Source organism: Heterocephalus glaber, unplaced genomic scaffold, assembly GCF_053883595.1.
Source record: "Heterocephalus glaber isolate CG9 unplaced genomic scaffold, H.glaber_assembly_v1.0 deba00001564, whole genome shotgun sequence".
In the NCBI taxonomy this organism is placed as follows: Eukaryota; Metazoa; Chordata; class Mammalia; order Rodentia; family Bathyergidae; genus Heterocephalus; species Heterocephalus glaber.
The window spans coordinates 23,447,454-23,472,417 of NW_028258351.1; the positions used below are offsets into that span (position 1 = coordinate 23,447,454).

Here is a 24,964-nt window from a genome sequence, read left to right on the forward strand (position 1 = left end):
TATTTTCCCCTTTGACTTTATACTGCATGTTTTCTCTTGTTTTGAGTTGAGCTTTAGTGTTTGTTCTTTATGTCTGTCTCTCTGTCATACACACACACACACACACACACACACACACACACACACATGCACAATGAGGCCACAAAAAATTGATTTGAAGCTTTTAATTTGGCAGGGTGTATAATGAAGTGAAGGGGAGGCACTGATTTTTTCCTTTGGAGGATTCTCAAGTGTTAGTATCTAGTGTCCCCCGACCCCCACCTCACCCTATTTCCTTTTAAGGGTAGGTAAGGAGTTAGGCCATATTGATGAGCTAAGGTAATACCATATGTCAGGCTGCTACAGCTCTGGGAGTCAAATTAGGTAAAGAAGGGAAGGTATAGCTTTGTTTTACAGATTTTTGGGTAATGTACATTACTGAATGTCTCTTCTGTGCCTGGTGCCTCTCTGTGACAGTTTATTCAGAATATATAACCTTGGGTTACCTGAGGCCAGAGAAAGACCAGCCCTGGGTTGGTGTCATCTGTAGAGGTAATTACTTCTTATATAGAGCTTTTTTTTTTTTTTTTTGGTACCGGGGATCGAACTTGGGACCTTGTGCTTGTGAGGCAGGCGGCGGAACCACTGAGGTAAATCCTCGGCCCTTATATAGACGTTTAGTAATGCCTCTGGATTTAACCCCCACTCATGCTCATTGATGCTTTCCATTCTTGAGTTCTTAAGAGTTTTCATAGCCAGAATAGGTAAAATTTAAGACTACACAATATCTTAGCCAAGTACATGGTATAACCAGAATTTTCATATATTGTTAGGGAAGGAGAAAATGGTGCACTTACCTTACAAAATTCTTTGATAATTTGTTATAAAGTTAAACATATGCCTGCTCCATGACCCAGCAGTTCTACTCCTGATTAAAATTTACTCAGGGTGAAAATGTCCTCAGAAAGACTAGCAAATGAATGTTTTTGGAAACTTTATTTATAAAAGCCCCCTAAACTAGAAAGAACCCAAATGTCCAGTGATGGGAGCGTGGCTAAACAAACTGACATACTCAATAAAATACTGTTCAGCAATACAGTGGACAGTGTACTGATGGCCAGACTGTATTGGTGCGTGTCAAAAAAATACTGAGAACCAGCCAGACACAAAAGAGAGCATACTGTATAGTTCTGTCTGTCTGAAATTCCAGAATAGGCAAAACTGATCAGTGGTGGTTAAAATTAGAATAATACTTGCCTCAGGGGGAGATTGACAAGAATAGCACAAGAGAATTTTCTAGGGGTGATAAATGGTTTTTTTCTTGTTACTTCTTGCAAGATTTGTCAAAACTCAGTAATTGAACTGTATGCTTATGATTTTATTTGGGCATTTTGCTCTATGTAAATAATAAGTCAGAACAGTACAATAAAAGTTATATTATAGATTTTTTTTTTCTCACTGAATAATAATTGTGATTTCATGTCCTTGTTCTCAAAGCATCTGTGTCTCAGCAATCATGCTTGAGGGTAAATACACCGACACAGTATTTTTTTATTGAATTCTTTTCTTAATGCCTGTAGAATAGAATTGACAAATTTTATTTTTCCCTGTTAAATTTCCTTTGTCCTGATATTTGAAAGAAACTTAGGATGAAATTTTTAAGACGTTTATAACATTTTGAGGATTAATCTAAGCAAACTTCTGGTATGTGTGTTATTCTGTCAAGACAAAAGATGTTAATATATGAGTTGTTTTTTCTGAACTAAAACCTCAGTATTCAGTTTTAATTGCGTGTTGACATTTTGTGATAAGTAAGTGGGTTTTGAGTTGCAGTTTGAGCACTCAGTTTGTGAAGGGTTCACCATCACTGATATAGAGCATCTATTACATAACATCAGGTATATAATGCACCTTTAAGTAGTTGAATTCCCCTAGATAACAGGTGGGAACATGTTGTGTTCATTGTACTTTAAAAGTGCATTTTCAAGTTGGGTATTGTGGCATGCACCTGTAGTTGTTGCTGCTCAGGAGGCTGAGGTAGGAGAACTGTTTGAGCCCAGGATTTTGAGATGAGCCTGAGTAACATAGCAAGACTACATCTCAAAAACATTTACTAGTATTTCTTTTTTTTTTTTTTTAAATACAGAAAGGTATAAAGAAGAAAACCAAAATGGCCCATAAACTTAACTATCTGCAAGTCCATTTTACCCTTAAAAAGTGAATAATACATGCTTCTGTATTGAATTGGTGAAGTTATAAAATAAAAAGGAATCTTCATGCTCTCAATATTTCTTTCTAAAGATAACCCTATTAAGTATAATATGTCTTTGCAGAAAAGTTTATTAGATATTGTTGCTTTTATTTTTATTTTTGTTTTCTTTTGAATCAGAGTCTTTATGTAGTTCAGGCTGGCCCTGAATTCACTATGTGGCTCAGGCTGTCCTCACACCTTCAGCAATCCTTCTGCCTGAGCCTTCTCGGTGCTGGGATTATAGGTGCGTGACACCACACCTGACTAGGTATTAGACTATATAACAATTTATTTAAGTCCTTCAAATATTTAAAGAAGCTTTATTGTATACAACTTTGTAGCTTGATTTTTTTTTTTTCCTCAGTACTTCTCACATAAATTTCTTTTTCTTTTTTTTTTTTCTTTTGCAGTATTGGGTATTGAACCCAGGGCCTCACTCATTATAGGCACATGCTGTACAACTAAGCTACCTGACTAATGCATGTTCACCCTCCCTTTTCTCTTCCTTCTCTTTCCAATTCTGGGTATTGAACCCAGAGGATCAAACCTAGGAGTGCTCTCCCCAGAACTTTTTATTTATTTTGAGAAAGGGTATTGCTAAGTTGCCCAGGCTGGCTTTGGACTTGTAATTCACCTGCTTTAACCTCCCAAGTAGCTGGGATTACAAGTGTGCATCTCAGCACCCAGCTTTGAAGATATTTCTAAATTAGCATATACCCTCTTCTTTCTCAGTTATGTAGCAGTCATAACATTATATGGGTGTGTTATATATTTAACTCATTTCTTACCAGTAGCTATTTATTTTTAGTTTTTAATTAAAAATAGTATTTTAAAGAACAGCTTTGTGCTAGTGCAGTGTGGTTTTTTCAGTTAAAAATGTGTACTCTTTTCTAGATTGGTAGTGTTTTGGCGCTTTTCCTATTTTAGGAGAGACTGGAAATAGTTTTATTTTTTTAATCTTGACATGCAGACATTTTAGGCTGGAAAACTCTTGTGGATTTTTTCCAATATTCCTGGACTCTATCCATTAGATGTCAGTAGCACCTGCCTCCCCAAGTAATAACAAACAGCCTCCAAACATTGCCAAATGATCCTTGAGGTTCAGAATTGTCTCTGGTTGAGGACCACTGGTACAGAGAGCACTGCAGGTTTACACAGATTGTCACCACCACCTCTTTCCTGACTAAGGAGCTGTAGAAGTGAAAGATAAGAGGTGTGGTCCTCCTTATCTTGGAGATTGAATGGATGCATAAAAGGGAGAGTTTGGGGAATGGATATAGGGATATCTCATAGACTCCAAGAGAAACATCAAAACTTTGGGAGAAACCAAAGTAACCTAGTATTGTTTTGTCATATATTCAACAAATGTTTGTTGGATGTTCACCATCTGTTAATTACGGTGGTATGAGCATGGGTATTTCATGTTGAAAAAAAGGTACAGTTGCTACTTCATGAAATTTAAGCTTTAGAAGTAGACACAAACTTGGGGGGAGGGCAGGGAGAGTGGGAGGAAGAATTCGATAGTAAAGAGAGGGAGAAATGAAGGTATGAACAGTGTACAAGGCAAAAACCCAGATTCTATGAAAGACAAAAAAGGCTTAATTTAGAGTAAGGGTAGTGAAGAGGTAGCCATTGAAGGCTTCTAAACCTGAATATTTTTTATTAGATTCATAGAGGGAAATTTTAGTGCTAAGTGGAGGGAGTAGCATGTATTTGAAATTGCCAAGGCTCAAAGGATCAGCTTTTAATGGAATGGAAAAGATGACATTTTAGTGGAGAATGATTGAATGAGGAAGGAAAAATAGATCTAAAATAAGGATAAGAGAGGGGCCGGGGATTTAGCTAAGTGGCACCGTGCCTGCCTCGCAAGTGCAAGGTCCTGAGTTCGATCCCCCGTACCAAAAATAAAATAAAATAAAATAAAATAAGGATAAGAGAAGTAGTTGGATATGGAGAGATGGGCCACATAACATAGGGTTTGTACATATGGATGGGATGATTTCCAAAGTACAGTGGGAAGCTATAGAAAGGTTATAGGCAGGTAAGGGCACTATCTGATGTACATTATAAATTGATTATTTTGGCTGCTGTGTGGAGTATGTATTAAAAGGAGGCAAGAATGGAAGGCTGTCTTACAGAGCTGAAATATGAGAGGTGATAGTGAAATTAGATTAATGAAAGTAGAGGTAGAAATGTACAAACTCCAAAGAGAGTAGAATTAACAGATACTGCTAATACTTTGAATGTGGATGGTGAAGTGGGGATGGTGTCCATTGTGACTATTTGAGTGTTGGCTTACTTGGCATTACTTAGATGAAGACTACTGGTGTGGAGGATCTGTGGATAAAGGGATATAAAAGACTAAGAAGTCAATTTTAGAAAAGTTTGAGATGTTTATGAAATATTCCATCAGCGACGTGAAGGAGGGATATATATCTATCTTACACACTCTGGTGTTGAAAATGAGTCTGATGCTAGAGGAAGGAGTGTAGATTTGAGATAAAAAGTTGAGAGTTGTCAGCATATAGGTGATAATTGCCTGGGAAGATAGAGTGTTTTGATGAGAAAATTGGATGTAGGGCTGTGCCCTTTAGAGGTTGAAAGGTGCTTGAGTAGTAGGAAGCAAACTGTAGTGTGTGATAAAGAAATCCAGCATTATTTCAGAGAACAGGTAGTAAAGGATTATGATCAGCTATGTCTAGTGCTGTAAGAGTATAGTGAGGTTACCTGTTGGCAGAAACGCCTGAGACACTCTTTTTAACTACTCTGATTTCTTGTATATGTGGGTGAAAAGGGGTGGGGTTTTAATCACCACTGGAAATTGGGGCCCAAACAGGGAAAGATCTTTCAAAAACATATAGCTTCTTGGTTTAGGGGAGCTTTTCTGACCTTTTCTATATGGATCACAGCCAAGGAAAACTATTGTAGTAGTAAGCTTTGAGTACAGCTGACAGCTTCTGCTCTCTTCTCTTAGGGAATATACAGTCTGTAGCAGCATGGTACAAACATGAATGTTTATCTTGTCCTCTGTAATATTGCTGTTTTCCTGGGTGATAAGGCATTTTTTTCTTCTGAAATCAGTATTGCTCAAAATACTGCAATTTAATTTGTCTAATACCTTCTGAGTATGAATACTAGAATGAAAATTTCTGTCTGGAGTATTTGAGCAGTTCTTCTTGACATCTTTTTCAGTTTTTCATTTTGCCTCAGCTTAGATCTAGGCAAATATACTCTCATTTTGTTAGTAGCGCCAGGAAGCCTGCAGTTTCCATGGTAACTGACAGACTGAGTTTACTGTGGAAATTTCCGGAATTAACAGAGCTGCATTGCAGAAGGATGCATAAAGCAGTGTTCATCTAAAGATCCTAACAGTGTGGACACAGAAGAGAAGTGGCAGTGGTATGTAGGGTATGTGTTATGTTTATTCTCCTGTCTAAGGAAGATATATATATATATATATATATATATATATGCATGCTAAAGTGAGAGTAGAAGAGTTTGGGGCATTTAATACAGTCTGGCATGATAAATTTCAATCTTGTTTGGGGAAAAAAAGGAAATGATTTTGGAAGAAAGATATGCTTGATAGCATTGGGAGGATAGCAAGATAAGTGAGGTTGAAGAATATGGTAGTGAAAGAAGGCAGCCTGCAATTCATTAGATAATAAAAGGTTCTTAGGGATAATAAAAGATCTTAGGCACAAGGAGATATTTATTTATCAAAGGAAAAGTGTTAGGCATTAACGTGTTTGAGAAATCAAGTTCTTTTGTCTAGGAAGAAGAAATCTGTTGAGGTGATTAGCTATTACCTGCTGAAAGATAAGTAGCTATGACATATGCCCAAGGTGTTGATAAGGAGATTTCTTGGCTTTTTGTTGTACTTTCCTAAGTGATGAGACAGTCTGGGAAGGGTTAACTGACCCCTTATGCTACTCCCTGTTGATTTGGGAGGGATTTTAAAGAAAAAGTTGGAAATGTGTTTTGAGATTAAATTCTGGAAATAAAACTGTAAGATATGAGTAGATAATTGAGATTTCTTATAGCGCATGATTGTAAATTTAAAAGTGAAAAAAGATAGAAAATAAATAGATATGATTTGTATTGTTTAAATAATAGATGTAATTTAGATACCTAAGTATCATTTAGGTATCATTTATATTATGTAGTCAGCAAACTGCATCTCAAGGCTAAATCTGACAACAGAATTTACTGTCTCTTTTTTTTTTTTTTTTGGTACTGGGGATTGAACTCAGGACCTTCCACTTGCAAGGCAGGCTTGGTGCCACTGAGCTAAATCCCCAGCCCTAGAATTTACTGTCTCACAGTTCAAGAGGCCAGAAATCCAAAATCAAGGTGTTGGCAGGGCCATGCTTTATCCAGAGGTGGATTCTTCCTTCTTCCCCTGTTTTTCCTTTTGGTAGTTGTAAGCATCCCTTGGCATGTAGTAGTGTAACTGTTCTGCTTTCATCTTCACTTGACTTTCTTCGTTAGCCTTCTATCTGTACCCCCACCCCTCTTTGTCTCTTATAAGGACAGTTGTAATTGTACTATTTAGGGTAATCTAGAATGATCTCTCTTTGAGACCTTTAATAACATTTGTAGAGGTAGGGTCACATTCTGAGGTTCTGGATAGACATCTTTTGGGGGGCAGTTCAGTCCACTATACATGGTGTTGAAGAATTAGGTTTTGGTTTCTTAAATTACATTCTATGTTAAAGATTGCCAGTTCTTTGCTAGTTTCCTTTGGAAACATGCAAAGAGTATACTCTTCAGGAGACTCGAACTGCTGAAGACATTAAACTCACTTTTCAAGGACAAGGTGATACAAAGTTAAGATCATAGAACATGGCCTCTATGATGCAAACATAAGCAGGAGAGTAGAGGTAGTAATAGAATATTCATAATAGAAAAAGTACTGAAATATCCACGAGAAACTAATGAGAGACCAGTGTCTGACACTTGTATTGTTTTCTTCTGTCTTCTTATTTTTCTTCAACTCCTACCCCTAATAAACATCTAATGAATTTGAAATTTTAATGAAAAACGGTTGGCACCAAAATAAGATTCAGAATTTTGGAGGATGATTCTCATGGTTAGATTATATCACCACGGAAAAAAGTATGACTCAAAAGAAGTAGACTTAATCAATGAGTGATAGAGTGGCCATGTAGAAGGTACATATGTGTATAGACCAGTGAGCCTGAGACATGGCTCTTGTTGACGAGCCTTTGTATCATTGTGGGAGCAAAGAAACTATTAGACAGGAGAAGAATCTGTGATGTTTCCTCTTATCATATGAGCCCACTGGTAAGGCATAGTAATGACAGTACATATCTGTACTTGCATTTCTGAGAAATCTCATTTAGCATATTTGGGTATATTTTGAAATGTTTAAAAAGTGATACATACATATGGTAAAGAATCAAATAGTAAGCACAAGGGATTCAAATGTGAATGCTGGAGCATTGGAGAAAAGCCTCTTTATTCTGTGATTTGATAACCTAATATATATATATATATATATATATATGTCCTCACCTGTGCACTTCAAAATGAAACTTCAGATATAGACTGTATGGATATAAAGAGAATTAAGCAAAAATGAATAGAAGTAGGTCCAAAATAGTGTTCACTGAGAATAAGCAGTACTGAAATAGCCTTTTTCAAAATGTTACTGGGATTATAGGAGCTTGCCCAGGACTGGGTGTATCATGATTTCACCATATGTATGGTATATGGATATGGATGGGAACACAGCCCAATCCAGGATATTTAGGGAGAGTTTCCTAGAAAGATAACATTAAATGAAGTTTTTGTTTCTTTCTAATTAAATTCTTACCATCTATGACTACATGTATCCTAAATACCAAATTGAGATGGTAGGAAGCGAATACAATGAGTTTTTTTCCCCTTTAACAAAACATCTGTACATAATGTTGAATTGTATGTGTGAGCCTAAATAGCTTCACAGAAAGATTGAAATTCTTTTACATTCAATTATAATTATACTTTAACTTTTAATTCTTTTGGAATCATGAACATGTCATAAAAATCTCATAAAAAATAGAAATCAAATTTAATGCATAGTTAGGGATTAAATTAAACTGATCACATTTCATATGTGCAGATTAAAATTTAAGCAGTATAAAGTACTCAAAAATACTGAAGATTTCAAGTCAATATCTAATGTGAAATACATGTATTCCTAAATGTGAAAATTAAATTTATAAAACTTTTTTCTCATTGACTTCTTTGAATAAATGTCCCCAAAGTAATAAAGGTAAGCTTGAATCTGGACATGAGGGCACATGCCTATAATCAGAGCTCTCTAGGGTGCTGAGGGAGGAAGAGTCTAAGTTTGAGATCAGGCTGGGCAACTCAGTGAAACCTTGTCTCAGAATGAAAAATAAAAAGAGTTGTTGGTATAGCTTAGCAGCAGAGCACTTGCTTACCATGCATACATCCCTGGGTTAATCCCCAGCAATGCAACACACACACACACACACACACACACGCATGCACACTGCCATTAATCTTCCTTAAAATACACCACCCCACTTTGAACATGCTTACTCATCATTGTCACTTTCTGAAGCAGTTCTGAAGTCCTTTTTTGAGTTTCTTTAGTTACACTGTAGTGGTTTACCCCAGTATCCTGAGTTCCTGAGTTGATTCAAGATGTTTACCTTTCACGGTCATTTTGACTTTGGGGAAGAGCCACAAGTTACATTGTGCCAGATCTGTTGAATACGGTGGATGAGAACACACTTTAATGTATTCATGAGCATGCCTTTCTGTTAGATGGTACTCAGCAGCAGCATTCACCATGTTTTTGATCATGCCTGGTAAGAAACCCTTAAATTTTTTCAAATTTAAACATTCACTGTATATTTCTATTATATCTTGTAGTTGTTTTATACTTATGTGTTCAAAAATGAATTCACATAATAAGAGTATTAAAAACCAGCTAGATTATTAATGGAAAGTGGTTGAGCTTGTTGGTTCTTACTTGCTCAGGAACTGAAGTTCTGGTTTGGAATAAGTAATTTCATGTTTGTAATACAAAATCATGTGTGGATATAAGTGTACTGCTGAAATATTTATTAAGAAACAGAGATGAAAATAATCAAGACAAGGGGTAAATTTTCTATAGGATTTCTACTAATAACACAGGCAGAAATAAAATTTTTACCCAGGATTTTTCATATACCAGCAGAGACTAGTTGATGAAAGGTGACCTCTTCTGAGCCAAGCAGTCTCAAAACAGAGCATTTTTTTCCCTTTCATGTGCCTCTCATAGAAAATAACTGTCCTGTTTTCCAGGAAGGAAAAATGGATATTGATGAATTTTATCTGGAATTTTATGTGGTCATTTGTGATTGAAGTATTATAGATGGAAGAAAAAAAAGATTGTTATAGCAGTATAAACCACTGAGAATTATATTTTTCTCTCTCTTATGTATTCAGAGTATAATATTAGGAGAATAAGGCACATTGGAATCAGTGGAGAGTTCTCTAACTGATACTACTACACTGGGCCTTAGATCTCAGATCTGCCTTAAAACCATAGATATGTGATATTCTCTCTCTCTCTCTCTCTCTCTCTGCAATTTTATTGAGATATAATTGGTTGACATATAATAAATTACATGTATTTGAAGTATACAATTTGTTAAATTTGACATGTATACACCCACAAAACTGTCGGTCCAGTCAAGATAACATATCCATAACTCCCAAAATTTCTTTCTACTGTTAATGTTTTTATATTTAGGAATTTGATTTAATATATTCCAGTCTGTATGTATTCTATCTGTACTTTAGTTTCTTGAACATATGGAATGCACAGTTTCATTGTCTACTCATTCAAGCACCTGTGTCATTTCTGAGTCAGTTTCAATTGATTTTCTCATTATTGGCCATATTTTTCTGCTTCTTTGGATACTTTGGTGACTTTGGATTACATGCCAGCCATTACTGGGTTACTAGATGTTTTGTATTCTTACAAAGGTTTTTGAATTTTGTTCTTTGATTAAATTAGTTGGAAATTTTTGATCCCTTCAGATCTTGCTTTTTAGCTTGGATGAGACTAGCCTAGAATGAATTTTATTCCACTAATTACAGCAAAATCTTAGTGCGTAGGAATAGGAGCTGCCTTATGTGAGTCTGGTGATGTTTTCTTCTAATTCTTTTGGGTGGCTCCTTTCTCTGGCTTGTGTTCCTTAAAAGCGTGTGCTGCTGGAAGAGGGCCCTCTGTATCTGTGGAGTTCTCTGTGTTGCTCTCCCTTATTCAGTACTCTGCCTTGCTCACTTTAGCTACTTAGGTCTCCTGAAACTCTCAGATCCATATCCTCAAAACAAGGGCACTGCCAGGATCATCCAGGTGCTGCCTGAACTGCCAGGCTTTAAACTGAAGCCAATTGAAGGGCTCACCTATTGTAACTATCTCTCAGGGCCCACTGGGCTTTATTGCCTGATATCGTGTGTGTGTGTTTGTGTGTGTGTGTGTGTGTGTGTGTGTGTGTGTAAATTTTATATATATTTTTTTTTTCCCCAGTTATTTAGTTGTGAGAGTTAACCTGTTTCCTGATATTCTCTTGATACACAGTGGGCCACATAGAGGTGTCATACTGACACTAATATGGGAACAGGAATTATGGAAGTATGAACAATATCTTGATGACTTTGAGAAAGAGCGTCTCTTAAGATATTTTTCAGAGTTCAAAAATTTTTTTAATAATGATTGGCATTCTTAATAGTGTGGAAGAAATCATGGCATTTATAAAAAGGGATTGGAAAATCTTGAGGTGAGAACAGATTTGGATGACTAGGCAATAGTATTATTGAAAAGTTGACAAATGAAAACAGATTGCTACGAATCTTAAAATGCAATGGAAGTGTGAAATCCCTATTACATACAGTTGTGAACTGTATGTAAATAATACTGCATGATCACAAAAGAAAAAAATGACAGCATACAAATTATTGAATTATTTTACTTGTATAAATTCATAAATATATTGAGAAGGTAAAAAATCACATGGAAAAATATTTGCAGGTAGAGCAAGGATTGGTGTTACAGAGAATTTGTTAGTGAAATCAGCAATACCAAAATAAATACTTGAACCAGGAGGGCTGAAGGGTGCCATCTCAACAGTTAATACTTGTTCACTAAATGGCATAAAAGTTCAACTTTACAAATAATAAAATTCAGTTGAAATGAGTGATCTGACTGTTAACATTTTTCAAACTAGAATGAGGAAAAAAGGTGCCATTCACTAGGTGCAGTGGGCATTTTGGCTGTTGATGCTACAAACCAGTTCAGAAAGGTTGTACAGCCATTACAGTAATGATATGGGTTATTCATTGACTACTATATTAAAATATTTTAAATGGAATCTGTAAAGCAGGAACTAGTATGTCATTTTTGTAATCTATACACATAGAACCATACAAAAGAAAGCTTAAGTTTTTTCTGCATTGTCGTTGCTTTTTATGTATCTTTTCTGTTGTATAGCTTTTAGAGGGCTTTTGAATTGGGTAACATGGTTGGAAAAAGAAGTTCAGGTAGTTGTCTTGCTGCTGAGTTTGCAAAGGAGACGTAGTTGAATACAGTATAAAGTAGGGGTGGAAGTGCAGAGTGCAGTTAGAGCTGTCCCTAGTTACTTTCTTGGCTGTGCAACCATATTTCATAGGAAAAAAAAAAAAGGCACACACACCCGGGTAGCTTTATTAGATACATTGAATTTTTTTCACACCCATTAATGTTCTGGAACATTATTCCACAGTTCTTTGTTTTATTTGTTTTAAGATTAAATTTAATTTTGGGGAGAATCTGTAGGATTTCAAAACATTTATAGATTTGTCTTAGTCAATAAAAGAATGACATAGATGGAGTATCAAATAGTAAATGGGCCAATTGATCATTTCTATCCAGAAGATAAGTAATCAGAAAGGACGTCACAAACATATAGGCTCAAAGATGAGAGTTTTCAGATTTTTGAATAGTTTAGGTAAGTCCCTGATTTCAAGATATAATATCTTTGCATTGAATTGTACCTTAGTAAGGCCTGTATATATATACTAAACCCCCTATATTAAGTATTTCACCTATAGTCTTACCTGTTTTACAAAAGTTACATTTATGAATATACATATTTCACTTCCTTTGGTTATGCATAGCATCTTTGTCAATTGTTTTCCTTTGTATGAGTATGTGTATATGTGTTTTCTCCAAAATATGGAACTGCTAAATCTTTGGGAACCAAGGATTATTTATGAAATATGGGATTTAGTAAGGCTATAGGAAGTACTGTTGGCTGAACTAATGTGTGGATTTGAAGGTGTTTAGCATCATTGGCCACCATCCACTAAATACTAATCATACTTCTCAGTCATTGTGATGGTCACAGTGCTGCCTAATGCCCCCCTCCACCTCTTCTCTCACTTTCTGGGACATGGGGTACTACCTCCTTTTTTGAGAACTACTGGGAAATGGCATTAGGCAATATATTAATTCAAAGCAAGTTTGTTTACATATGAACTTGAAGGACGAAAACAAATGATGGATTAAATCAGTTTATCTCCCCTTTCCATAGATAAGTCTGGAGATAGGCAGGCTAGGGTTGGTGTAGTGGCGGCATCATCATCATCATCATCATCATCATCATCATCATCATCATCATCATCAAATCAAGAGTGTTTTGGGGTTCTCTTGTCATCCCTCTATTCAAGGGTGTGAAGAGTGCCTGGAGTTCTAATTGTTACTGATATTCCAGGCAACATGGAGGAGGATGAGATGGGGAAAGAAGAAGGACTTTTCTTTCTACCTGTGTCAGTTCCTTTTAAGTTCTACATTCATATTTGCCACTCCTAACTGCTAAAACAGTTGGTAGCTTGGCCTGCCATAAGAAAACAAAGCAAACAAAAATTATAGACTGAGTAGTTTAAACAGTGGAAATTTATTTCCCACAGTTGTAGAGGTTGGGAAGTCCAATATCAAGGTACTGGCAAGGTAGATTTTATTGTGAACCATCTTACTTTGGTTTGCAGTTGGTCACCATCTTACTGGACGCTAATATGACTACTTCTTTTGGCATGTGGGAAGAAAATGATGGCTCTTTTTTTTTTTTTTTGGTACCAGGGATCGAACTCGGGTCCTTCTGCTTGTGAGGCAGGTAGTGGAACCACTGAGCGAAATCCCCGGCCCTTGATGGCTCTTCTTATAAGGACATTAATCCTATTGGATTAGGGACCTGCCTTTATTATTAACCTTCATTTAAGCTTAATTCTTTATAGGTCTTATCTTCAATATAGTCATATTAGTGGTTAATGCTGCAACATGTGAATTTTGGTCGGAACACCATTTAGTCCCCAACAGCTGGGAAGTACTGTACCATATAGCCTTTCAGCTGGGTGCAGCTGGGTGACCTGAATAAAAGAGGATCCATTAGGAAGGTTGAAATGGAAGATGGATATTGGGCAAAACTGGTGATTACTGCCACAGGTGCTCTTGGCTGAATTTCCCAGGTTGATAATGAGAGCTTGGAGGCAGAATCATATGGAGTATTCACTGAAGACAGCTAAGGGTGATCTGTGTAAAAGTATGCACAGAAAATTATGGGATAAAAGGTGAGAAATATTTAGGACTTATTTTCTGATAAAATATAGTCTCTATCAGGAAAAGTCCTACCCCAAAGAGAAGTCAGGTAACCTTTTCTTTATTTAAGAATAAAAATTAGGAAGGTGAGAATATTGGGAATCATGTAGACCAGTGATAGTGAACCTTTTAGAGACCTAGTGAGTGCCCAACTGCAACCCCAAACCTCACTGATTTGTCACAAAGTGCCAACACTGCAGTTAAACCTGAATAATGAGGTTTTAGAGAAAACAACTCATACATTAGCATCTTTTGTCTTAAAAGAAAAACACAATGACACATGTGCCACAGATTTGCCACCACTGATAAAGCCTGTCTGCCTCAGCCCTTACAGTAGTGAAAACTTATAAAATACTGCTTCCAATTTACAAGTAATTTTTTTTTTCTGGTAACGAGGATTGAACCCAGGGGTACTGTGCCACTGAGCTACTTCCTCATACTTTTTAATTTTTATTTTGAGACAGAGTCTTGCCAGATTATCCAGAAGGCCTCAAATTTGTGATGCTACTGTCTCAACCTTCCCAGTTGCTGATATTACAGGCATGGACCACTGTACTTAGTACTTTAAGTAATTTTGATTAACTCTTGAGCTACCCACAGCTATAGACCAGGGCTGTATTGTGATTAAATTTAGCTGTGGAGAGTGTATTTACTTGCCAGTGATTGTAGAACAATAGTCATTGTACATGAAACTTCTTTATGTTAGAATGTCCTCTGGCTTAACCTGTCTTCTTAATGAAAAAGATTACTTAGGTAATTTCTGTTTTAGCCTAGATCTGATTTCCATCTTAAGAGATCGGTTCTAGCTTCACTTCTATCTACACAGTCACTTATGCCACTGATTTCTAGGCTTCTTATGACTTTGGATGATGGAGTATCAAATATTGTGGATGGAAGTTTTTTGAACTGAAATGCAAAGCATTTGTATGAAAAGAAGCTCAGAGTATGAATACTATGGTTTGAGATTTTGGGTCACCAGTTCACTAAGATGTTACTCATACAGAGTGTGCTAATCTTTAGACTGTAACCTTGAATCTTGGTTATTATGAATATTACTATATATGACTATTGTTGGGAGAGATTTTAACATTCTAAAAATTTTGAGAACCTTAGAAGTAGCTACAGAAAACAATTATACTAATTAGAAAAAAATTCCACAATTTTGGAAAGAATAAATAACCAAACACATAAACTGTCCTTGTTTGTATCACAAGATCAGAGTTTAAAAGAATTGGTAATGCGTGCCTATAATCCCAGCACTCAGGGAGGTTGAGGCAGGAGGATTCCAAGTTTGAGGCAAGCTTGGAACACAATGAGATCCTGTCTCAAAATGTGTTATGTCCATGTACCAATCCCCTACAATGAATAATGTACTGCAAACATGTACCAATAAAAATCAAAACAAAAATAGAAGAGAAAAAAAATCTGATCATTTAATATATTCAATAGACTTTTTTTTTTTTTAAATATATGTTGCATTGGGCCAGGGATTTAGCTCAGTGGTTCTGGCACCTGCCTCGTAAGCACAAGGTCCGAGTTCGATCCCTGGTACTGAAAAAAAAAAAAAATATATATATATATATATATATATATATGTGTGTGTGTGTGTGTGTGTGTGTGTGTTACACTGTCTAGATTATTACAGATTTTTCCTACACATTGGAGTGTGGGGTGTGTTGTGTGTTTGTGTGTGGGAGAAACGGATTGATTTTACTTTTTTTTTTTTTTTTTTTTTGGTACCGGGGATCGAACTTGGGACCTTGCACTTGCATGGTAGGCACCAGAACGACTGAGCTAAATCCCTGGCCCTGATTTTACATTTTTAATTGGATTTTTTTTTTTTACAAATATAAGGTTAGAAGTTAATACTTTGATCTACAGATTGAGATTTTGGAGGTGATATTTTACTTAATGAAAATCTGTAATAAAGTGAGCTCTTTTTTTTTTAACTAGTAACTCACTTTTTGTTCCTTTGCTCTACCTATTGAAAAGCTGAAAGGTTAAATTTTGAATAGCACATGACAGATTTCCTTGCAGAGCTAGCTGGATGTTCACCTTCCAGAGCTAGCTGGATGTTCACCTTCCAGAGCTGCCTGGATACCACTTCATGGTATTAGCCAAAACAGAACAGTATATTAAGGGATAATTCCCAAATGTTGCTGGAATCACCTGGGCATTTTTTTTTGGTACCAGGGATCGAACTTGGGACCTTGTGCTTGCCAGGCAGGTGCCAGAACCACTGGGCTAAATCCCCAGCCACACCTGGGCATTTTTAAGAATACTGCTTCTGATTCCTGTCCCCAAATACTCTGATCTAATTGCTATGTGATGATACCTAGACTTTGGAATTTAAAAAAATCCCCCTTGCTGCAGCATATTTTGGGAATAGCTTTACTAGCTAAAGATTGAGGCACTGGAATAGTTAATGTGGGGTAAAATAGGGGAAGACTTTATTTGGAAATGAATTTGCAACTCTTGGGATTCTCATTTGATAATACCTTTTTGCAAAGAAAGATCTGATATTTGGAAATGAAAACTGACCAATAGCATTAGGTTCATCAGTAAATAGAATTTTGAGTTTATGAATGTCATTGCAGTTGTATCTACTGGCTACCTAAATTTAGCTTTTTCTTAATTCATTATGTAAAAATAGAAGATGACACAAACAGCTTTAAAAACCTGGAGGTCAGGCTATTTAAGTAACTTATGAGAAAACAAATTTTCCCACACATTGATCAGTGTTAGCTAAAAGAAAAAAGTTAAAACTTATTTAAAATGTGGAAAAATTACTTCCCAATATTTTAACAGAGAAAGACTGAGAACACACAGCATTGAGTCATCAGGAAAACTGAAGATCTCCCCTGAACAACACTGGGATTTCACTGCAGAGGACTTGAAAGACCTTGGAGAAATTGGACGAGGAGCTTATGGTTCTGTCAACAAAATGGTCCACAAACCAAGTGGGCAAATAATGGCAGTTAAAGTAGGTGATGCCATGATTATTTTTGGTACTTTAATCCATTAGGTGATTTTTTTGTTGTTGTTTTTTGTGGTGCATCAATACCACTGTTGTTCTTTTCTTACATTTCTGATAAATATGGGTGTTTTAGAAATTGCTTCTCTGACTTCTTTGAGGGTGTTTGTGTAGAGGTTGTCTTATTGGTGGTACATTCTCTCTCTCTGGAATCATGAGTGTATGAAGTGTGCATGTTCATTGCACTTTTGGCATGATACACTAACAGGTTTTAAACTTCTGGCCATTCCACTGCCAAGGTGAGTTCAGGCTGGGCGGCTGCACCCCTGGGAGCAGGGCAGTGCTGCTCTAAGCCAGGCGGGAGCTAGAGGAAGAGGCAGCGCACTGGGCTGGGCAAGGTGCGGGGCTAGGGCTAACAGCAGTCTTACTGAAGGTTTCCTGGAAACCACACACATGCTGTTGCCACTAACCTCAACCTTACTCCGTCCTGACCGGCTCGGCTTCTGTTTGTTTATTTCATCTCTACTCAGTACTGCCCTGTTCCCTGGTTTTAAAGTTGTATTAAAATGCATACCTTGTGATGATGCTGTCACATTCTGTCCTATTGTAAGTGTCATGACACTTAATGTGGTCATTTAATTTAAAAAGAAGAAAGGTCAAAAATGGAGATTGGGCCTTCGTACCGAGCAGACTTATGTTAATACGTATAATGAACCCGTGGTGTTCATCTGACTCCTACTGGGTTTTTGTAATTGTACTTTTATTTATATATTTGTACAGATGTTTAAAAAATATTTGGTCTGTGTAAGATATGTTAGGAAAATCAGCAATGTGAGGGGCATTTTATAAAGAAAAAGGGGGAAAAAATTGTGGCCATACCCTCATTGAACTTTAAACGCCTATGTGAACAGGTAACACCTCAGCTTATAGCAATTGAGGATGGTTTTGTGGTCTCAGCTAATCATGTTTCTATTAATCTTCTATTTTGAGTGAGTGTTTGTCTTAGTGGCTTGAATGAAAGAAGGAGCCTCAATTTTTTACTTGATATTTGGGAGTGGGTTTCTATCGTAATCTAAAATATTCTCTGTGTAGTGGTTTGTTGTGAACAAAATTTTAATGTGACTATTTAATCTTCTTCATAGTTGAGCATTTTTTCTTTGCTGCTAGGTATATAAAGTAATGTTAAATTAGTGATGGGAAAATTTTATGATTCTTTGTGTAGGTTCTTTTACTGTATATTTGCAATGATAAGAACTATAGACTTTTCTTAGAGGAGGATATATATGCACACAAAATTTTGCATGCAACCTGTGTGTGGACCTCTAAAGATGTACCTCTGCTCTGGATTATCTGTTGAGAACAAACTTTGTTTTTCTTGGAATGTGAAATGATTTCTGTGTTACTTTGTGTTACTTCAGTGCAAATGGGAAGTGTCATTTTATTTAGACTCTGCTGCATGAGTGTGGCATTGTCCCTTATGTACTATCTGTATGACATCCAGTTTCACTTGACTGTGTCTTAAGGGAGAACTTTCTTACATAGATAAAGCTCTAAATTTTTCTCTCAGGTACAAGGGATCATACTTTAAAAAATTATTTCCTACATTTTTCAGTTTGTGTTTGTAACCACCATGAATTGTTTTAATAATATGGGTAGACTTTGACTATAGTTAAAAGGTTTTAAAAGTAAAGAAGACACTTCATTTTGACATTTGATACAGTTTTTCTCAATGATTAATTTGATTGCATTTAGAGTTTTGTAATGCCTACTCAAATTTTGAAGGAATTTAAGAGTGAAAATAGGGAATTATGATCCAGCATTCATAATCTGAGCCATGAGAGCCCCTATTGGAATGCTAATGTATACTTCAGCTGTTATGCAGTGCTACAAAAGGCAGTTATGGGATCTATAGACTGGTCACTATTAAATCTATACCCTATAGTGGTTCTATCTTTGTTTATTGCCTTAAATACTTGAGCCAGTATAGCAGTTTGGGTTGGGGAAGAGTGGCCATATATATCATTCAATATACAGACTTAATACTGGAAGAATACATCTTTTTAGATTGATACATGTTAAAGTTTGAAACCAGTTGACGACTAATGTATGCCTTTTACTATGAATTTAAAAATGTATTTATTGTTGATTTCTTTAGAGAAGCATAGTATTTCACCACACTCATCACATTTCCTCATCACATAGGGATATAGACCAGCTTGACAAGTATAATTATACAGAATCAATGTATAATTAAGGAGAATTTAAGATATGACATGTTACATTTAAAGGAATTGTGAGACAGTGGTTCACACAGCTGAGATCTTTTCATTACTGTTGGTGAGATGAGAAAACACTTAAAATAGCTCTCTGCTAGCATTTTAACACACTTTTTGGGAATATAGGATGATTATTAGATGTTAAGCCTATCTTAGAAATTATCTTTAAGATTTACTTGCAGTAGTTATGCAAAAGTGAAATATAGAATTAGTTTATTTTTTTATGATTGATTTTCTCTTTTTTTTTGGTTTTGTGGAAGCTCTTCCCCAAAGTTATTACATGTAAGAAATGCTTAAAAAGATGATTTTCTTAGTTACCAGAAATATTATCTCAAAGAATTAAACACTTAAGATATAGTAAATCAGATTCAGTAAAATAACATAGCATTGTATATGTAAAACATTCAAAATAATTTTGGGGGGGGTACTGGGGATTGAACTCGGGTCCTTGTGCTTTCAAGGCAGGCAGTGGAACCACTGAGCTAAATCCCCAGCCCTCAAAATAATTTCTTCATGTGTAGCCTGAGGACAGTCTTCCAGGCTGCGAGTGAGGTTCTGTCTTAGGACCTCAGATGTGGACACTTTTATCCTCTCAGTTTCAATTGCACGTACCTAAAAAAAAAGGTCTTGTTCTTTGTTGGGTGGGAGAACATTAGTAGTTTGTCTATGTGGGACTGAATGACAGCCATGGGGCTGCCTAGGACAAAGCCATTGTCACCACTGTGTCTCCTCAAGCTTGAGGGGCACCAGCAACTCTGGCTAGTTACTTGGTTTTGATCATCATCCTCTACAAATAACATTTAATGCTCCATTTAAAATTTAAATTGGTTTTAAAAAACTGATACGTAAACATTAAAATTGTTTGCATTAATGGAAGTAATGTTTTGGTAAGTGTAGACATTGTATAATATTCAAATCAGGTTAAACGTGTCTACTCAAACATTTATTATATCTTAATGGTGAAAACATTCAAAGTCTTTTAGTGTAAAGTACATTATCATTTATAATCAACCTGTTGTACAGTAACACAACAGAACCTCTTTCAACTTAGTATCCATTGATCAGCCTTTCCCCATCTGTCCCTCTCTCCCCTTTCTTCCCATCCATTGGTACAATCAACTGAGTTCCATGAGATCAACTTTTTTGTATTCCACATATGAGTGAGATCATGTGGTACTAATCATTCTGTGGCTGGTTTATTTTATGGTATCAGGAACTGAACTTGGGATCTTGTGCTTTTGGGGCAGGTGGCGGAACCACTGAACTAAATCCCTGGCCTGGCTTATTTTACTTAACATAATGATCTCCATTTCCATCCATGTTTTCATAACTCACAGGATTTCATTCTTTTTATAGCTGAATAGTATTCCATAGTGTATATGTACTACATTTTGTTTATCCATTGATGGATACTTAGGTTGTTTCCATTTCATAAGTACTGTAAATAGTTCTGCAGTGAACATGAGGGTTAATGTCCTATTTTGCATGATTGTGGGGTAATCACTGAATGAAAAAATGAGTCATGAATAATCACAGTCCTCTAAAATTTAAGTAGGTATCTCTTTGTAGCTGTCTAGAAGGGTTGATTGTATTGTAAAATTCAGGATTCAGACCCAGTGTTTGAAGAAGCAGTTGGGATTAGGTTTTCTGAGCTAGAGTTAAAGAAAATTCAGGTCTGGGAGAAATGCCAGCAGCCTTAGGGTACAGGTGATCAGAATTAGGATTTCAAAGAAAATCCTGAGACATTGTGAAAAGAGAGAGAAAGAACAGCTGAAGTGTCACAGTTCAGATCTATAGGTTGAAATTAAAAGCACAGATGGCTAACAGAAAGAATGGCTGACTGTGTGCCCTCCACCTTGTCACCAGGCTGGGTCTGAAGCCCAATGCAGAAAAGAATTTTCAGGATGCACAGGAGCAGTTTATCAGGCGAGATTTAGGACACACTCAAGAGTGAAGTAGGGGGCATTCAGAGAAATGAAACACTACAGTTTGGAACTGGGAATTTTTATGTGTTTTTGGTGGTGGAAATCTGTGGAATTTGATAATCTGTAATCTTGGTCTTGGTCTGGTGTGGGGGGAATGGCCTGCTCACAGTAAGATCATCTTTGTTTTGGGTGGTGGCCTAATTTTCAGGTGGAAAGGTCATCTATTCATAGGTGAAAGAGAACAGTTTGTAAGCACAAAGAGGAATGGCTGTGAGCCCTTTGCAGGTGAAATGGAATTGTTTATTATGTTTCAGGAGAAGAGAAAAAAGAAACTGGGCTTGTGTCTTAAAGCTGCAGTTTTCATTTCTAAAGGTATGATTTTTCCTTGTCTTCTTTCTGCCCAATTTTTAATTGTATCCTACTTCAACCTGAAAGGTCCAGCTTCCTTGTTTTTTAACAGTCATGTTTTTATCGAGTAGCCTGTTTCTAAAAGGGCTCACCAACTAAATGTTACCAGGTTCTCCATTGCTCACTTCTCCCTCTGGAGTTAGATTTCAGGTTCTTCTTATCACAAAGAAAGAATTGGATGAAATGAGCAAGAAGCAGTGAAAAAGCTTGAGAAAGTAAAAGTGAAGAGTGTGGGAGAAACTGGCTTTGTAGTGTGAGCTTGGGCCAATAAAAGGAGAAGAAGCAATAAAAGAACACCCTGGAGAAAGCAGGACAGGCTACCATGAGGGAAGTCATGATAGCAAGTTCTTCTTGGTGTCTGTATCCTTTATACTGTTCAAGTCTCGAGGAGACCCATGAGAACTGCATATGGGTCCTGAGAGGTGGTGCTAGGGTCTCATTTCTCAGGCTAAAGTTAGGTCTAGGCCATCCTGCTTGAGTTCTTGTGAGCAGTCCACATGCAGAGCTTTAGGAACTGTTCTGTGCACATGTTCTGGGATTTTTGTAATTAACAGCTCATGCCTACTTCCCCAGCCAGCTTTGCCACTCCCATATCTCCTATCTCAATTTCACATTGACTTACTGATGGTATGCATGCCCTTTTCATGTTTGTAGGCATGAAACAAAAATGGGTGATAGTGGAAAGGAAGAATGAAAATGAGAGGGAGTATAAGGGGATGAAGTCACTTGCTAAAGGTGGTAGGCAGTGGAATCTGGATTGTTACTTGAAGGGTTAAAGCTGGAGTAAAGTTTTCATCTCATTGGAGAATGGAACTTCTATTTGATAAGTAGGTAAGGATGAGAAGATGTGAAGGCTTTAACTGTGGATCACTGTGATGACTTTTATAAGTCATCTAGGTTAATAGGAAAAACATATTGGTTGTTTAAGTTTAGGCACTTAGGCCACACTGAATCAGTGATGTGATCTTGTATGTAAGGGCTTTCAGCTGTTTTCTCATAGTGATCTTTCTCACTTGTTCCTTTTAACTCTCAGCTCTACTCTGTCATCTCTCCTGATTCATTGGTTTAAGTGTTTCAGATTCTGCCTGGTCACTTGATCTGAGATACAGATTTTAACTTCAACATCCTTGACCTGGAATTGAGACCTAGTTTAACCCCCGTGGTTGATGAGAGGGAGTAGATTGTTTCTCAGATGGTATCAGTAGCCCACAGCACAGCCCTTCCTTGAGGAGTGTTGGGCTCTCTTCTGCTGATTAGGTAGGCCTCCTTCGTGTAGGTGGTATGGCAAGTATGGGGAGTCAGGGATTGGGAAAGTGTAGCTTGGCTCGTTTTCCAACCGCTGTAAGGGACTATGCTACTGCTGTCAGAAGTTCCAATACTGAATGATTTGGGTGGGGATTGAAATGGTCAACAGTGATTGGAGGAGGTTCATTTTAGTGTGTATATATTAGTCTTGTGTATTGTATTGTTCTGGAAGCACTACAATATTTGACAGAGTTGACCTTAAATTTAAAAGGCCTGTTTTGATGTATAGGGTGATTTGTTAGGCAACCGAAAGACCATAGCATGGCAGTGATTTTAGATTGTCCAAATTTCTTGTGGAATGCAGAAGTCATGGCTTTGTTTTTGAATAGAGAATAGATTCCATTTTCTTATGCTTTTGTCTGATTGGACAGATCATGTGGCTTAATTAAGAAATCTACAATTGAGCCCTTTTTTATGCTTCCTAATGTCACTTTAGAAGCTGTGGGGTTTCATATGAAAAGTATAAGTGGAGCAATACCAGGCGCGGGCAAATTCCAAGGAACTGGCAAAGCAACCCTCCAGTTAGCCTTGGTTTCTAACTTTACTGTTGCACCAGGTTAATGGTTGTCAGATTCTGGGTTCGTTTTAGTAACAGAATTGTATGTGGAACAAATAAATAAAATAGATAAAATCAGTACTATTCTGCTTGATGAAGAGGGTAGCAGGAGCTTGGGGTGCAGCTTAGTTGTAGAACATGTGCTTAGAATGTGTGAAGCCTTGAGTTTATTCCTTAGCATGCACAAACACACAGGAAGAAAGATCCCGGGTCCGGGAATTTAGCTCAGTGGTGCCACTGCCTTCCTTGGAAGCACAAGGTTCTGAGTTTGATCCCCGGTACCAAAAAAAAAAAAGATCCTATCTACCCATATGTGAATCCAGTAGCAGCTTAGAGGAAACATTAAGGTTCCTAATAGAAAGGTTTAGAAATGGTTGTTGTAGGTGAATTTTAACCATTATTTGTCTCTGAACATAACACTAGATATCCAGTTTTTGAAACTGGCTACCATCACTTAGTTGACCTAACTGAATTGTGACCCTGGCATATAGTTATATAGTTATGTGGAGGAAAGCTGGCCCATCATACCTTATTCCTTGTGAGAGACATCTGAACTAATATTTGACATATTTCCTGCATATTTTCTATCATTTTGTGTTGTCTGTGGTCATGCCTCTGAAATTGGTTTTACATCAGATTTGTACTGTTGTTTCTATTGTCATGGGTACTGAAGTGATCTGTCACTTACGATTTTAAGCTTTAAAATTTCCAATGCTAAGATGGATATTATGCTCTTTAAATGTGTATGGCACATGGTATAAAGAAGGAGATGCTGTCTTTATCAAGATGTATCAGGCTTGTTCCATTAACTTTGTATCAGGGCAAGTCTTCCTGTGATGTAGTACAACGTAGAGTTTTTGAACTGATCTCACAAGTTCTCAATAGTGCATAGCAGAGAATGCATAAAAGGAATTAATTGGGCTCATTTTCCCCAGTGAGAAGAATGGGAAGTACTCCTATTAATTAATTTGCCTCAGATACAACCAGGAGTTCATTAAATTGATTTCAAAGATTTGGATAACTTTACAATTAAGAATCAGCATCTTGGCCAGGGATTTAGCTCAGTGGTTCCAATGTCTGCCTCAAAAGCGCAAGGTCCCGAGTTCAATCCCTGTTCTCCCCACCCCACCCCCACCCCCGTTCCATCAGCATCTTTTTCTGGCCTTAGTAAAACCATGTGCTTTTATAATTTTAAACAATTTACTTAGCAGGTACTATTTGTTACTTTTAGACAAGAAAGCAAATTTGGCATCTGTGATCGGCATTCCAAATATTGTACCTTGCTTTTGTTTTACTATGTGTTTTGGCTAATATTACCATCTGCTTTGACCATAGTGATGGGTGATACGTGATGGGCATTTTTGTTTTTGATCTGTGGGATGAGTCTTCTTGCTTCTCTAGGGTATAGAATCTTTGTTTGCAAATCAGAAGATTAAGATATCCTGTGGCCCAGAGGAAAGTGGTATTGATATGCTGCAGTTGTTTCTGGGATTTTCTAGCTTTATATTAGAACTGAATGCGGGACCATTTATGCTGGGAAAGAAGCATATTTATTTGTAAGGGTCAGAATAGTAGGGACACTTTGCGATCTGAGTGTGTCCCTTTTTGTATTTTTATTTTAAACAAATGCT

General features: G+C 36.8%; 1 protein-coding gene across 9 annotated transcripts in view; it reads left to right on the forward strand.

Moving 5' to 3' along the window:
• Positions 1-24,964, forward strand: part of Map2k4 (mitogen-activated protein kinase kinase 4) — a 134,313-nt gene that overhangs the window by 50,879 nt on the left and 58,470 nt on the right. For 7 of the 9 annotated variants that reach the window (XM_004857556.2, XM_087191845.1, XM_087191844.1 and 4 more), the window contains one exon: positions 16,698-16,872. The exons of 1 other annotated variant lie outside the window; for it this stretch is intronic. In XM_004857556.2, the coding sequence (XP_004857613.1) occupies positions 16,698-16,872 (175 nt within the window). Of the gene's footprint in view, positions 1-5,353; positions 5,639-16,697; positions 16,873-24,964 lie in introns of those variants that run through there. One more of the 9 variants, XM_021238042.2, reaches the window with a different exon arrangement.